The sequence below is a fragment of the Spea bombifrons genome, chromosome 8 (genome assembly GCF_027358695.1).
Source record: "Spea bombifrons isolate aSpeBom1 chromosome 8, aSpeBom1.2.pri, whole genome shotgun sequence".
NCBI lineage: Eukaryota > Metazoa > Chordata > Amphibia > Anura > Pelobatidae > Spea > Spea bombifrons.
In genome coordinates this window covers 35,240,246-35,254,232 of record NC_071094.1, presented here as the reverse complement: position 1 = coordinate 35,254,232, position 13,987 = coordinate 35,240,246, and the positions used below count along the sequence as shown (strand labels likewise).

At 38.6% G+C, this 13,987-nt stretch overlaps 1 protein-coding gene across 1 annotated transcript; it reads left to right on the top strand.

Moving 5' to 3' along the window:
- The first annotated feature begins 2,096 nt into the window (after positions 1–2,096).
- On the top strand, positions 2,097–8,022 carry LOC128502854 (transcription initiation factor TFIID subunit 9-like). Its single transcript, XM_053472800.1, has 7 exons — positions 2,097–2,428; positions 3,126–3,207; positions 3,727–3,863; positions 4,918–5,052; positions 5,635–5,716; positions 6,408–6,515; positions 6,906–8,022. Exons 1-7 carry the CDS (start codon positions 2,279–2,281, stop codon positions 7,070–7,072), a joined length of 861 nt encoding a protein of 286 aa, XP_053328775.1. The 5' UTR covers positions 2,097–2,278; the 3' UTR covers positions 7,073–8,022.
- The last annotated feature ends 5,965 nt before the right edge of the window (positions 8,023–13,987 follow it).

Below are 13,987 nucleotides of genomic sequence, written 5' to 3'. Positions count from 1 at the left end.
CCTTAAAAAGACTTTTTGGTGGTCTTTCATGGTGTGCTCATTGCTACACTCATTTGCTATCGTTCTACATAATATATTAGTAATACATGTGCCCCCCCACCCCAACATTTCAGGTGCTCAAAATGTGCCAGTGCGTATGTTGTAGGGCTTTAACTGATAAAAAGGCTACTTTAGTCCCTGTTCCTTTTTAATGAAGACAAAAGAGTTGTCTGAGAGCATCAGAATATATTATTATTAGAAATTAGAATTCTAAAGGGCCCAAGGCCATCTTTAGAGATGTTTCAACAGTTCACAATGTTATTTGGAGGTCTGCTGCTCACAGAACGCTCAAGAGCCTCCTGGGACATGGTGGCAAGAGGACAATTGATCAAAGATGTCGTCTAAGGTAGGTGCGAACTGTGATAAAACCACATTTGAGGAAGGTCTTCTACAGACAGATGAAACCAAAGCAGAGCTCTTTGGCAATGCAGGGAAATTGCAGTGAAAACAATCCAGCAACAGCGCTAACAAATTGCAGTCGATGACTTGGAGGAACTGCCAATAGATGGCTACGAGAAATGTTTGAAGGCTATGATTGTTGCCAAATGTTATGTAACCAAGTATTTGGGAAGGGTGCCTTTAATGCTGCCCATGCCATATTTTGTTTCTTCTGCGAAATCGCTACATCTCAGCTGAAAAGACATCTCTTTTGTTGGCAACCTTTGACTAATCAGTTTTTGAAGTATTCTGATATTTATTGCAGTGGCGGGGACTTCGCTCTGCTGCTGCATGGGAGATCAGGCTAACAACAGCCTTAACGCTCAGCTTTCAGCAAAGACAGCATTTCTGGATTCATGTTCATAGATCCAATGTAATGGAACTCATTGCGAACCCCCTATTGTGTGATCACGTATTCACCCCTGGTAGGGACCTGCCTTTAAGGCCTTGGGAGGAGAAAGGAAACCTAGTCAGTCCAGACCTTGCTGGGATCTCTGTTCCTCTGCTGGCTGATCACACATATATTGTGATCAGCAATACAAGGCTATGGAGCCATGCTTGCTGATCACAGACTGATTAGTACAGAGGAGATCAGTGGGAGAAAAATGTTTACAAAAAATGTTTTAGGTAGTCCAGAGATGTCATTATAGGAACACTATAGAAAAAGGCTCCAGGCACTCAAGGGTTCCACTCAGGCAGGTTTATTGAAGGAGAAGGAACACTGGCATTAACATGATTTGAGACAGATCCCTAAGCATATCTATCAATTTTGCAAAAAAAAAAAAAAAAAAAGAAAAAAAGAAAAATGGTAAAAACATAAACGAATACTATTTCTCACCACCATTTTAAGAAAAAACCTCCAAACCCCTTTAAGCCAGAAGAAACCCCATCAATAAAGGATACTATATAAATGATGGATGCGGCCCTCTACAACATGACAGAACTATGTTTTTGTACCATTTTTTTCATACTAGCGATAATATACTAATAAACATAATAGACATAAAAAATGTCTAACTTGTGTGGATACATCGAAAAGGGGAATCATTGTAAAAAAGGGCACAAAACCCTCAAAACTTTGGTATTTAGGGTATGAAAAATCCTCGGTACTGAATGGGGTTAAATAAAGCATTGATATGAACATAGTGAGAAATAATCATTCACAAGGGGTCTATAGCCTTGATGATATCCGTGTTAAATTCCATTCGAAGATATAAGTATTATGAAGTATGGGCTTCTGTATATTTGTTGCGTTGCACATTTTGGTGAATGACGGTGAACGTAGCGAGCGGTGACGGATCGGATTTGTACGAATGGATATAGTGAAGTAAGAGAAAATTTGTAAAGGTTCTATCCCAACAGACAAAGAGCTGTGAGAGGAGGACATACTGACTACTGGCAGGTAAACTTGGGCTAAGGATAGGTTTGTACTCCACGCATCAATTAGATTTTGGGGGATGGGTTACTCATTCCCCAGAACCACAGTTTGCATAACCACAGTCTTAAAAAGCCCTTATGCTGTTGGTGTAACTAAGTCATTTTCATTCGCCCACAGGGGGCAGGCGCACAGAATTCGCAGCCAATCAAGCAGCCGGATGTTGAAAGATGACGCGTTTTGGTAACGCGAGCAGCTCCGTCAATAAGATTGATTGAATTCGCGGTGTGAACTCGCTCACGCGCAATATAAACCGTCCTGGAAAAGAGGGAAAGTCAATAAATATCAGAAGCAATCGCTCTCTTAGCAGCACTAAAGCGAATAGCGATACGCTCGGAGAGGGTTGGCAAACTTTCCTCGACCAAGATGGCAGATCCGTCATGCCGACAGTCACCGAGTAGCGCCGCCCCTTTGTTTTGGTTCCTTCCTGGCGGAGCCGGAAGTCGCTCGAACGGGGTGGATACCATGGAGCAAGCGAAGATGGCGTCTCCTAAAAGCGGGCCGAAGGATGCCCAGGTATTGTGATGTTTTTGGGGTTATATGTGCGAATTCTGTGCGTAACCGAGCTGGCGTGAGGTTTACACCGGATACCCGCCCGGGTAATAGTCTGCTGCACACGGTGTGTGTTATGTGGCTGTCACTCTGTACTGTCATTCATTGAGGCAGTGGCTCGCTGTGCAAATAAACTTGGCTGTCTGGTTTAAAAGTTGGTTCTCAGTCTTTTAATAACTTTACAGATGGCGCAAGAGTAACTGAGGCAAAGTGCCTTAGTGTGTGTGTGTGTGTGTGTGTGTGTGTGTGTGTGTGTGTGTATGAGTGATACTGCAGCCGTGAGTATGAGTGATACCGCAGCCGTGTGTGTGTGTGTGTGTGTGTGTGTGTGTGTGTGTGTATGAGTGATACTGCAGTCGTGAGTGTCCCAACTTAAAGATGAACGACAGACAACTTGGTCTATTCACTAAAGGCTGAGTTGTGTTTTGGCTCCTATACAGTAGGCTGGCCCTGTATACTGCATTATCAAATCAGCAATATTTCTCCAATCGATTATATTGTATAGCTGGTGGAACCTGTCAGCGTTGGCCCTTTAGAACAAACAATGAACTGAGAGTGTTAAAATCACAAGCCTTCGGCCAGCTCTCCCTTTAGTGAATCGACACCATTGTGGCCCTACACAGAACAAGCTGACGTGAAAGTCGTTTTCTTTCTTTTTCAGGTTATGGCTCAGATCCTGAAGGACATGGGAATTACTGAATACGAACCTAGAGTGATTAACCAAATGCTGGAATTCACATACCGTAAGTGCAAAGCGGGTCGTAATTCGTAAAATAAAACCACCGGCAAACAATAGTTTGAGAACAGAACCTATAGACTTATTTCTATGCCATTATTTGTAATTGGTTTATAGCTGCTCTGTTGCCATAGGAACACCAAAACATTTACTACACATTTTTATATAGATTAGATAAATATTACAATCACACAAAGCAATGGATGCACGTTACTCGCTCTTAGACTGTTATTTTGTATCCTATATGATAGAAGTGCATAACTTCATGTTAAGGTTCAGTCTATCTCTGTGACTTCTCTTTAATGTTTTCTGTTAAAGACAGCATGAGCTCCAAAACCCGGGATGCATTAGCTATGTCACCTCCATATATAATTTACTGAGAAAGCAGTTTAAACCTCAAAGTGATATATTTCCAAAGAAAGCAAGGTTCAGAAAAAATCCACGGATGAGACAAAATCCTTTCCTCCTTCCCTGCTTTTTGTTAAATACAATTTAAACATGGTTTCTGTAATGTTTTGTATGTTAGGATATGTGACGACAATACTTGAAGATGCAAAAATATACTCAAGTCATGCGAAGAAAAACAACATAGATGCAGATGATGTCAGACTCGCGATTCAGTGCCGGACGGACCAGTCTTTCACGTCTCCTCCCCCCAGAGATGTGAGTTTATCTTTGTACATTTCCTTCTAATATGAAATACTGGAGATATTGCAGAAGTGGCAGAGATATTTGAAAACTTTCTTTTGATCTCTACATTGACTTATGGTTTTTCGCGTTCTGCATTTGAACTTGGTTTGGGATAAAGTATCAGTGATCAGGAAAAATGTGTAAATGTAAGGATTTCAGAACAAAGCATTCCAATTTTTTAGTTTATTTTGCGCTGTTCTTTAGTTCTGAAAAGTTTCTGCTCAGGTCCTATACAAAAATGGAAGCAGCGCCTGTTTGAAGAATTTTTAGCTTCTTTGTTAAAGTGTTTTCATTTGTTTCCTTGGTCCCATAATCCATTGATGGGTTCATCCATAGCTGCAGGTTTCTTTATTGCCAATATATATATATATATATATATATATATATATATATATAATTAAATCAGGTGTGATGGGCACTTTCACTTTTATTATTCTTCCTGCTTTGATTTGACCCGGCAGCAGTTTGACTCGCACTCCATTATATGGTGGTTAATAAGTCATAGAGGTAGATGTTAAAATGAGCTGTTCTGTGAATCATATCCAGTATGTGGAACAATCACTAATACATTTAATGAGCATGTTTTTGTCACCAAATTGGGCAGAATATGTCCCTACACAAACATAACTAAAAGTAATTCTTGTGAGTTGTGCAGCTCTGCAATGAGCAAGTAGACCTAATCTTAGCAGCTAGTAAAGGTGCAGATTGATTTTCAGTGTCTTACTAAATCAGATCCAGGTAGCAACTGAGCATGATGTCATATAAGCCTTTGATGTAATTTCACCAAATTCATACTTCCTAAGTAGTAGAGAAAGTTGAAGGCTTGTAAGGTCCAAATGTCCACAACAATCTGCTGAATTTTAACACTTACAGGCCTGCAGAAAGGGTTGCCTCCAAGCTATGAGCTACATTTTTTCATAGCTTCTTTCTTTGCTCGATGGACATACTGGAGGGGGGGGGTGATTAGGGTGGTATTAACTTTTGAGATTTCTTTTACTCTGTGAAACTAATATGAAGGGTCCCGTAGTTTCTCCTAGATATTGCGAGACAAAAGAACCAGACACCTTTGCCTTTAATCAAACCGTACGCTGGGCCCAGGTTGCCACCAGACAGATACTGCTTGACTGCTCCCAACTATCGGCTTAAAGCTTTACAGAAGAAGGTAAGTGAAGCTAACTTGTTAGTAACATCTGTTAAAAGGATGTACATCATCTAATAAAGCCTTGCCTATTATATGTGATTTGAAGTACTTGGTCAAGGAGTCAATACTGGTATTACTTTATGCGCGCCTTCAGCTCATTCTATGGGATTCCATTGTGTGTTGTTGCAGCACCTCGCTGCTAATACTTTTCGTTTTGGCTTAGTGGATTAGTCGTGTTTTATTTAGTAGTATGAATGCACCTGCCAGAGCTCAATGTAATTTCTTAGTAATTGGATCTGTGTTTCCATGCAAAACACAAGGATTCTGCGCTGTTATTTCCCTGAGCTCTGAAATAGATTTTGCATTTTATACGTTTGGCTGCCTCTTTAGGCAATATGACATTATAGTTGGTCCCTGACATATCTGGTTTAGTAGCCCCATCTCTTAACAAATGGCAATATCCTGAGCAGGTCTCTTCTTCTGTACCAGTATGTCTTGATGTGTGTTTATTACAGTAGCTTTATGGAATTATCTGATCTATATATTGGCTTATATTTTGTACTGTATTTGTTTTCATATTTAAAACTATTCTTTTTCTTCAAGATTTCGTCTTCAGCTGGACGAATTACTGTGCCGAGGCTAAGTGTAGGTGCAGTGACTAGCAGGCCCAGCACTCCCACACTAGGTAAGCGAGGGTTCATGTAAAGCACCTCTTAATAATTCTTTGTATCTGTTTTGAATAATGTCATCTGTTAACAGTGATCCCTGATCATACCTGTAGGCTCTAGCATTACAGGCAATTACACAACATATACAGCACATTCACTTTTCCCTACTTGTATTATCTGTATATAAAGTGATGGGCACATTCCTGGAAGCAGGTTGTCCTGCATAGTAGTTGTACAGTCTTATGTTTCTGTGTGTTCATTGATTAAAAAATCCCTACTGTATGTGAGTGCATTATTCTAAAAAGTCCAGAACAGTGGAGGCTTTTTAGAGACTAAATCCTGGAGGACACACTGGTATGATAAAAAGTTACGTTTCCTGGCTTTTGAAGACCACCAACTACTGATCTTCAAGTGTCTGAAGTTTAAAACCATTTATGAAACAACACTGATTTTGTCAAAAAGCTCAGAATATACCTGACTTTTTTTTTTTTTTTTTTTTTTTTTTTTTTAAAGCCCAGGCCAATTAGACTGGCTACAAATGTGTCGGGCTGCAAAAAGGAAAAATCAGATTTTCATTTATAGTCTAATTTGACATAAGCATTTGTTTATTTGAAATCATCAGGTCTTTGGGTAGTCATGTGAGCACCATATTTAATAGGCTTCTAATTTTTCATTGAAGTTATATGTTCCTCCCTGTGTTGCTTTTAGGGACCCCATCTGCACAGACAGTATCTGTTTCCAAAGTAGGGACACCGGTATCTCTGACAGGACAACGTTTCACGGTTCAGATCCCAACCTCACAGACCGTGAAAACAGGTTAGTAATATTTCATTTTAGGTACAAAAATATTTTTAAAAATGCATAAGTCTCCTTTTGGGACATGAGAGAAAGGGGCATGAGTATACTTAATGCCTTTACTATAGTATATATTAATAATGTAATTGTCCTTATGTAGGGAAAACAATACGCTATGCAGTAACAGAATGTTTTTTGCTTAAATTAATTTAAAGGTTTCGCCTCACATATGCGGTTAACAGACATGTTGGGTTGTCCCTGATCTATTTATTTAACTTCTAAGAAATGTTGATCGACTATTTCAATATACAGTTTATATCCTGTGTAGTAGAAACACATCTAAACATGATTTTATGTACTGATCACTTTAGTTTAACATTTTAACCAGCATGAACCATCTTTGTCTTCCAGCCCCTACATCTACTCCCACAGTTCAGAATGTCCTCATCAATCCTTCGTTAATCGGTTCAAAAAACATTCTCATTACAACCAACATGGTGTCCTCGCAGAATACAACAACCGAGTCCAACTCCATGAAGCGAAAACATGAAGATGACGAAGACTATGACGCCATGTGAAGAAGGCTTCTTTTGCAGATTTGGACAGTTTCTTTATGGACCATGTTTAAAGTTGCCTCAGGGCTTGTATGTTTGTCCCTGACTGCCCCACTAATCAATAATGCATATTAAAGTACTTTAATATGCTTTCTTCAAAAATAGAAAAACGTTAGAAGCTTCAGCTGCCGCCCTCTGTGGTCTGATGATTCTTGCCACCAATTACCAGCGCTTAGTCCTGGAGCTGACTGGCAGCAGTTATTGCATGTCTGGAGATGTGGTCAGGTTAATACATCTCATACACAAAATATAGCTTAATGGGTTCTGCAGGGACCAAATAGTGATCACATGATGGCCGAATTGTCCCTTCAACTGAATTTACTTTTGTTTGTGTAAAATTTGTATTGTTTTTTTTTTCTCTCTTTTCAAATCCCCCATCGTGGGGAATTCTAAAATAATTAAGGATCCGTGCAACTCAGTTTTTTTTTGTATATACTTTAATATTGCTGCTTGGTTTATGGAAATGAAATAGAATTTATACAGAAATTATGTTCTTATTTTGAACTTTTTGCATGGTTGTATTTTGAAATCCCAGTGGCAGGCATCCTTAGTGTTTCACTACATTACAGTACAAATTTGTTAAATGCTTTTGATCTCCACTGAACAAAACTTTAAATAGCTGGCAAATGTAATGGGACATGCAGTGGATTGACAAAAGTAAGCAGCAGTAGGTCAGTCGCCATACTTTCTCAACACAATTTGTGGCGTTGGGAGGGTGCTGCAGATTTTGTACTCTACCAACGCCTTTCTCCTAGTGGCAGGTTTAGGGATTGCAGACCTTGCGTTTCCTTAAACATCAAAGGGCTCAGCTGGGATTTTCCATATAACAATACTAAATACAGCAGTTCTCTGAAGGACACCACTTTTTTAAGCCTCAGAAATGTGAGAAGAAATAAAACCAGGCAAATACACAATGTCTACGGCATGGTCTCTTTTTCCTACTTTTCTTATCTGTATAGTGATGGGTACATTCCTGCACCAGGGTTGGCTTGCCATCATAGTTGTTTTATATTGCACCGTCCTATACAACAGCAATGTGTGTGACAAAAGGTAAGGAGGGCCCTGCTCAAATGAGATTTTTGGATAGTGGGGTCAAGTGGTAAAACCGCAACTCTCCCTTTCGTGAATAGATCTATTGACTTGCTATATTGTAAGTACTTTATGATACCATTAAATTAGTCAATTTACATAAAAGGTACAAAATGAAAGCTAGTGCATGTGTTGCTAATGAGATACTAGTGAGAATTGCTGCCGTGTATACAGTTGTAGGCAAAATTTAAAAGCCATTATTAAAATGATTCATTGGTCTCTGATAAACATATAATTCAAATGCTTAATGGAATGTTAAACATATATTAAACATACACTACAATATCTAGAGTTGGTTTTAGCTAGTGTATTTTCATTTATCTGATATTGCCATTGCACGCATTCGCATTGTCTTGTAGAACCATGTTTTATCATTCAGATCCTGACAAAAGGACATTAAGGTATATTTCCCCCTGGTGTACATAAAAGGTGGATTTTTATTACATGTATATTTTCATCTTTGAACAATTAAGGAATTTGGAAGTTAACACACAAGAATCATTCAATTTTATGGCGGGTTAGAATCCTTCAGCCCATCTAGTTTGCCTGTTTTTTCTTTAAAGGGGGGGGGGGGGTTATCGCAATGGGGTTGGCCCTTCATAATGTATAGTAAAGTCAGGGAGCTGAAACCTCAACTCTCTAGGTCAACTCTCTCTTTAGGGAATAGACCTCTTTATCTCACCAAGCATCCACAGAAAATGTACTGAAATGAATAAAACAGCCCCAGTTGAAACAAGTTTCCTTAGTGTCTTTTTATCCTTAAAAAGCTGTTTAGTTTGTTGCATTAAAAATATACATTATGCCAACAAATTTTTTTTTTTAATGTTTCCCTAAATATTAGCTTTTTGTTTCTTTGTTCATCGTTCACAGACTGATGTATTGAGAACATTTGTTTGGTGGTTTAAATGAAATATTTTGCCACTCTACATGCAAAGAATACATTTGGATCTCCTCCAGTTACCATCCGAGCTGCAGACGATTCATCGGGCCATGAATTCTCTCTGAGATGCCTCAGACAGACATCAGACTGTTGGACAGAGTCTGATCCAGTTCATTAGTGACCCGACAGGCCGTCTTAGTTCTGGACAAATAGGCAGAACAAACTCATTATACTTCTTCACAAGTGAGAACATCTTCTTGGACCAGAAATGAAATCAATTACTTCAAAGGTCATTTTTGCCCCAAGGCAGAAGAACCAAGTCTCTTATCAAACTAAAATGCTTCTTGCAAAACAAGAGATCCCCTTCTGACCATTGTTTCAGTAAACAAACTTTTTTTTTTTTATTGATTAGAACTGAATCTTCCATTTGAATCAAAATCAGAGATTGATTAACCTTTGAATACCAGGGAACAATTCTGTAATGCCAATGCATTAAAGGTATATTACTTTTCATTTTTTTGAATAGGTTTAATGAACAATAAAAAAAAAAACAGTTTTTCCAATTAAAATTTCTGGAATGTTGTGTTTTTGCAGAAATCTCATGGTGCTGCCGCAACCACAAGGGATTCTGGGTAGGCGCATGAAAATAAGGTCAACAATGATCACCTTATGCCTCTATGTCCACTTTATATATGGAACCCTTGAAAGTAATGTTAAACTTATATATAAAGTGGATATAGAAGCAAAAGGTGATCATTGGTGACCTTATTTGCATGCGCCTACCCAGAATTCCTTGTGGTTGTGGCAGCACCATGAGATTTTAATAGAAAAAAAAAAACAAACTATTTTTTTTGGTCAACCCTACTCCACATGTTAACGGTATGAAATAAAAGAAACATATTTTATCATTTTGTCTTCAATGTTTTTGTGATTGTTTTGTAATATGTTTTAATGAATAAAAAAGTAAAACAAAATAAAAACCTTATCTAGTAGTTTCCAAGCCTATCAGCAAGGGTCGCAAACTTTCTGGGTTTTATTATTTCTGGGCTTTCTTGGGCTGAATGTGTCTTGGAAACCTGGTTTTGCATACCGTCGGAGAACGGGAACCAGACTCTTCTTATCCCAATCGGTAGAACAATACAATGTTCTGATACAATGTATTCTCTCCAGATGTTCCAGATTATCCGAGTGTTTGCACATGGTATCTATTGTTGGTGTAAACGTTGTTCTATCTCTCTGATAGAGTCATAAACACACTCGTCTGTATTATGTGTTTGTGCTGCAGCAGAATTGCTGTGCTATTTATAGCCCAATCTATATGCATACATTATAGGCACTCTGTAGGAATGATTTCAATTATAGCACACGCTCATCTGTGGTGCAGTAGAACTGTTACAAATGTAAGGCAAGCAGATGGACCCTTTAAATAGGGACTCAAATAAAGTGCATCATACAGGGCTGCTTTGGTTTTAAACTGTATGCATTTGATTTGATTTTACAGATCCCTGGAGAGATCAGAGGATCTTCTCAACTAACTCATGATCCCCACTGCCTGCCCAAATGGGATAGTTTCTCGGGACAGCATTGCAGTGCCCAAAAATTAGGACTGTCCGCAAATTTTTGTTTTTATTTCCTTTTAATTCCCAACCTGCCACTCAGTTATGCACATCTGCCCCACTGCTTGCTACTCTGCCCCCAGGCATGCCTTATACCCCTCTATATGCCACCCCCTGATATGCCACTCTCTACCCCCTACATGCCTTATACCCCCTATTTGCCACTGTGCCCACGATATATGCCTTATACCCCCCTATTTACCACTCTGCCCCAGAGATGCCTTATCCCGCCCCTATTGGCTATCCACATAACATCCTAGTTAAAAGGAATGGTATTGGAGGCCTGCTACATGGGACACCAGATATGGCTCAAAATGTGAAAAAACTTAAAACTTTAGGAAATAATTCCTTTAGCATCCCACATAACATCCTAGTTAAAAGGAATGGTATTGGAGGCCTGCTTTGGAAGCTACATTGGACACCAGATATGGCTGAAAATGTGAAAAAACTTAGACTGCGCTCACTGCACCAGAAGGACAGGACACAGAAGAAGAAGAGGAAGAACAAAGAGGAGGAGGAAAAGTGACAGTGACAGAGGAAAGGTAGGAAAATATTTAGGGAGAGTGGATTAGTAAGTGTGTAAGAGTAATGGGTGTTATACTGTAGTTTATGCTGAATGTTTGTGAATGAGGGTTTGAGATAGCATGGATGTGTAAGTGTGTGGGGGGTAGCATGGCATAGGGTGGCTGCAATCACATTCCTATCATGCGCAGGTTCCAACATGCACTGGCTGCCTGGGCATGATAAGAGTGTGATTGCTGCTATCAATTATATATTTTTTGTCCAATTTTGGTGTGTTAACAACACTTTTATTAAAAGAAAATAACACACCAAAATTGGACCGAAAAATTAAATAACAGTATTAATATATATATATATATATATATATATATATATATATATACATAATTACTAACAGCTATCATGCTAAGTCAGCCAGTACATGCTAGAACAATTAATATTAATTTTGTTATTGATTTTTCTGTCTAATTTTGGTGTTATTTTTAAAGTAGTTGTCTTTTTTTGGTTTTGTTTTTTTCGGTTTTGGCCAAATGAATGCTGAATTTTCAGTTTCGGTCAAGAATTTACATTTCAGTGCATCCCTACTATATACTAAGCCAGTCACTGAAGTGGTAGGCCTACACCACATCAATGTTTGTGATAGGTCTCAAAGTCATATACACAAAGTCTTCTTAAAGTCCACCACCAGCCATGCCTTTAACTGCACCAGCTGAAACAAAATTGACCCTCTCTGGACAACTGTGTGAGAGACTCTTGTAACTATTTAAGAGCCTCCACTGTAACTGTGTAAGAGCCTCTTGTTCAAATAGGAACCAGATTATTCTACTGATGATCCACATGATTGTAAACCACTAGCTGCTGGTTGCATGGCAAGCCCATGCCAATGACAGAAGCGACAATACTACATTTGAAGACATGCTGTGCTCATGGATCTACCTGAACGAATACTCGAAATCTTGTCACTAACAGACTAACAGATACGTCCCACTGTTTGAAAACCCAGACCTCTCTGTCTTGCAGGTCACAGATACAGAAATAATTTCACCCATTTTCAAACCTCAATATTTATAAGCTGTGAAAAAAGCGATCGCCTTATACGTGCAAAGGTGATGTGGTGTAGTGATGACCACTAGGTGGCAGTATAGGACTGACACTATTCCACTGCAAAAGGTTTGGGGCAGGTACAGCAAATGCAGTGGTTGTGGTTATGTTAAAATGCATTAAATACTGGAAAACATATGAATGTAAATGTTCCAAGCGGAAGAATGGCCTTATCACACACATACCATTATATTTATGTCGTGGCTGATATTTCTGCACTGTTATAGTCATGCTTTGTAACCATTAATTTATATATTTCAGTTTGGAGGTTTCAGCAGACGGAGCATAAGAAAGTCTTATCACCTGTACACAGATGTATTAATTTTGGAGTCCTGAATTATAGGTAGATGACATTGTGAAAATGCGAGTGAGAGAAAAAGATACTCCTATAAACTATAAAAAGTGATTCTGGTTCATAGTAGTCTCATCACCGTAGTGTAGATAGAGAGAGACAGACTCCTATATACTTGTGCATAAAAAGTGATTTGGGTTCATAGTTCGAAAAGTGGTCTTATCACCGTAGCAACTAATACATTGCTGATCGGCTTATTCCATCCGTTGCTATGGTAATAGGACCACTTTTGCTACTTTACAGCTGAGTTACTTTTTATACATAACCCTCACACTTTTAATTCCATAATATAATTGGCAGTTAAAATTAATAGCATTCACATTTTTTAATTCAGTCATCAAGTCAGCCTTGTTGACACGTTTGACATTTTAATCTGTGTGTTTCCATTCGAATTACTACATGACAAGAGTCACCGCTGTTTTTATGCACACAAAAAAAACTAAACAAGAATTACCATTCACAATTATCTTTAGCTTGTTAAACTGAGTTGAAAAATGACCCTATAAATCATGAATGTACACTTTCTGACTTCCCTAATAAATCCTTTGAATCTAGTTGTTTATTCCAAATATTGTATAGATTATTAAAATAGGTTACCTTTTTTTTTCTCTCCAAATGTGTAAATTGGTCAGCAACTTATTTTATTGAGTAAAAATAAACTTTTCATTATTTTACCCCATTGTACCAGCCCATCTTACAGGGACAAGAGAATAAACAGGGGGCGAGGACACAGACCAAGGTGATTCTGATGAATCTCTCTATACATCTGGCTGGAAAAGGTAAAGTATAAGAGGACAGACATCATATGCATTAATGTGCATATGGTGGGCGGAGAATTTTTCTAATCGCCCCTGTATTTTAGCAAAATGAGCAGTGTTTTATTTAGAAACATGTGGCCAGATAAAGATCCCACTGTGATAAGACAGCACCTGTCTGGATTGTACAAAAAAGCTGTGTATGATTGAGGATTGCGTTTGTGCTGGACTTCTGTTTTGGGGGAAAAAAAAACTAGAATACTGTTGTTTTAATTACAATTTTTATGACATAATGGCTGGTGCTGGAAGCAGCCATGTGACTATGTGACATCATCTTGTCAGAATTCTTCCATGAACCAAACTGCTTCCTTCTGTCTAGCAGAACGTTCAATTACATCTTACCAGAGTAAAACTTGTGTTGACTATTGTTGTAGGTAACTCAGCCTGTGTTGAAGGTGAAACTCACAGGGTTTGACCCTGCAAAATATTACCAAATGTCTTCCACTTAGTGATGTTTTGTAGTGTAAGTCTCAATGGGGCAGTTGGAGGAGGTACGGTGACAGG

Excerpts from the sequence above, each read along its gene's own strand:
- LOC128502854 (XM_053472800.1), top strand. The coding sequence starts at position 2,279 with ATGGCAGATCCGTCATGCCGACAGTCACCGAGTAGCGCCGCCCCTTTG. Across the intron at positions 3,208-3,726 it reads AATGCTGGAATTCACATACC|GATATGTGACGACAATACTT; the intron begins GTAAGTGCAAAG and ends TTTGTATGTTAG. Across the intron at positions 5,053-5,634 it reads TTAAAGCTTTACAGAAGAAG|ATTTCGTCTTCAGCTGGACG; the intron begins GTAAGTGAAGCT and ends TTTTTCTTCAAG.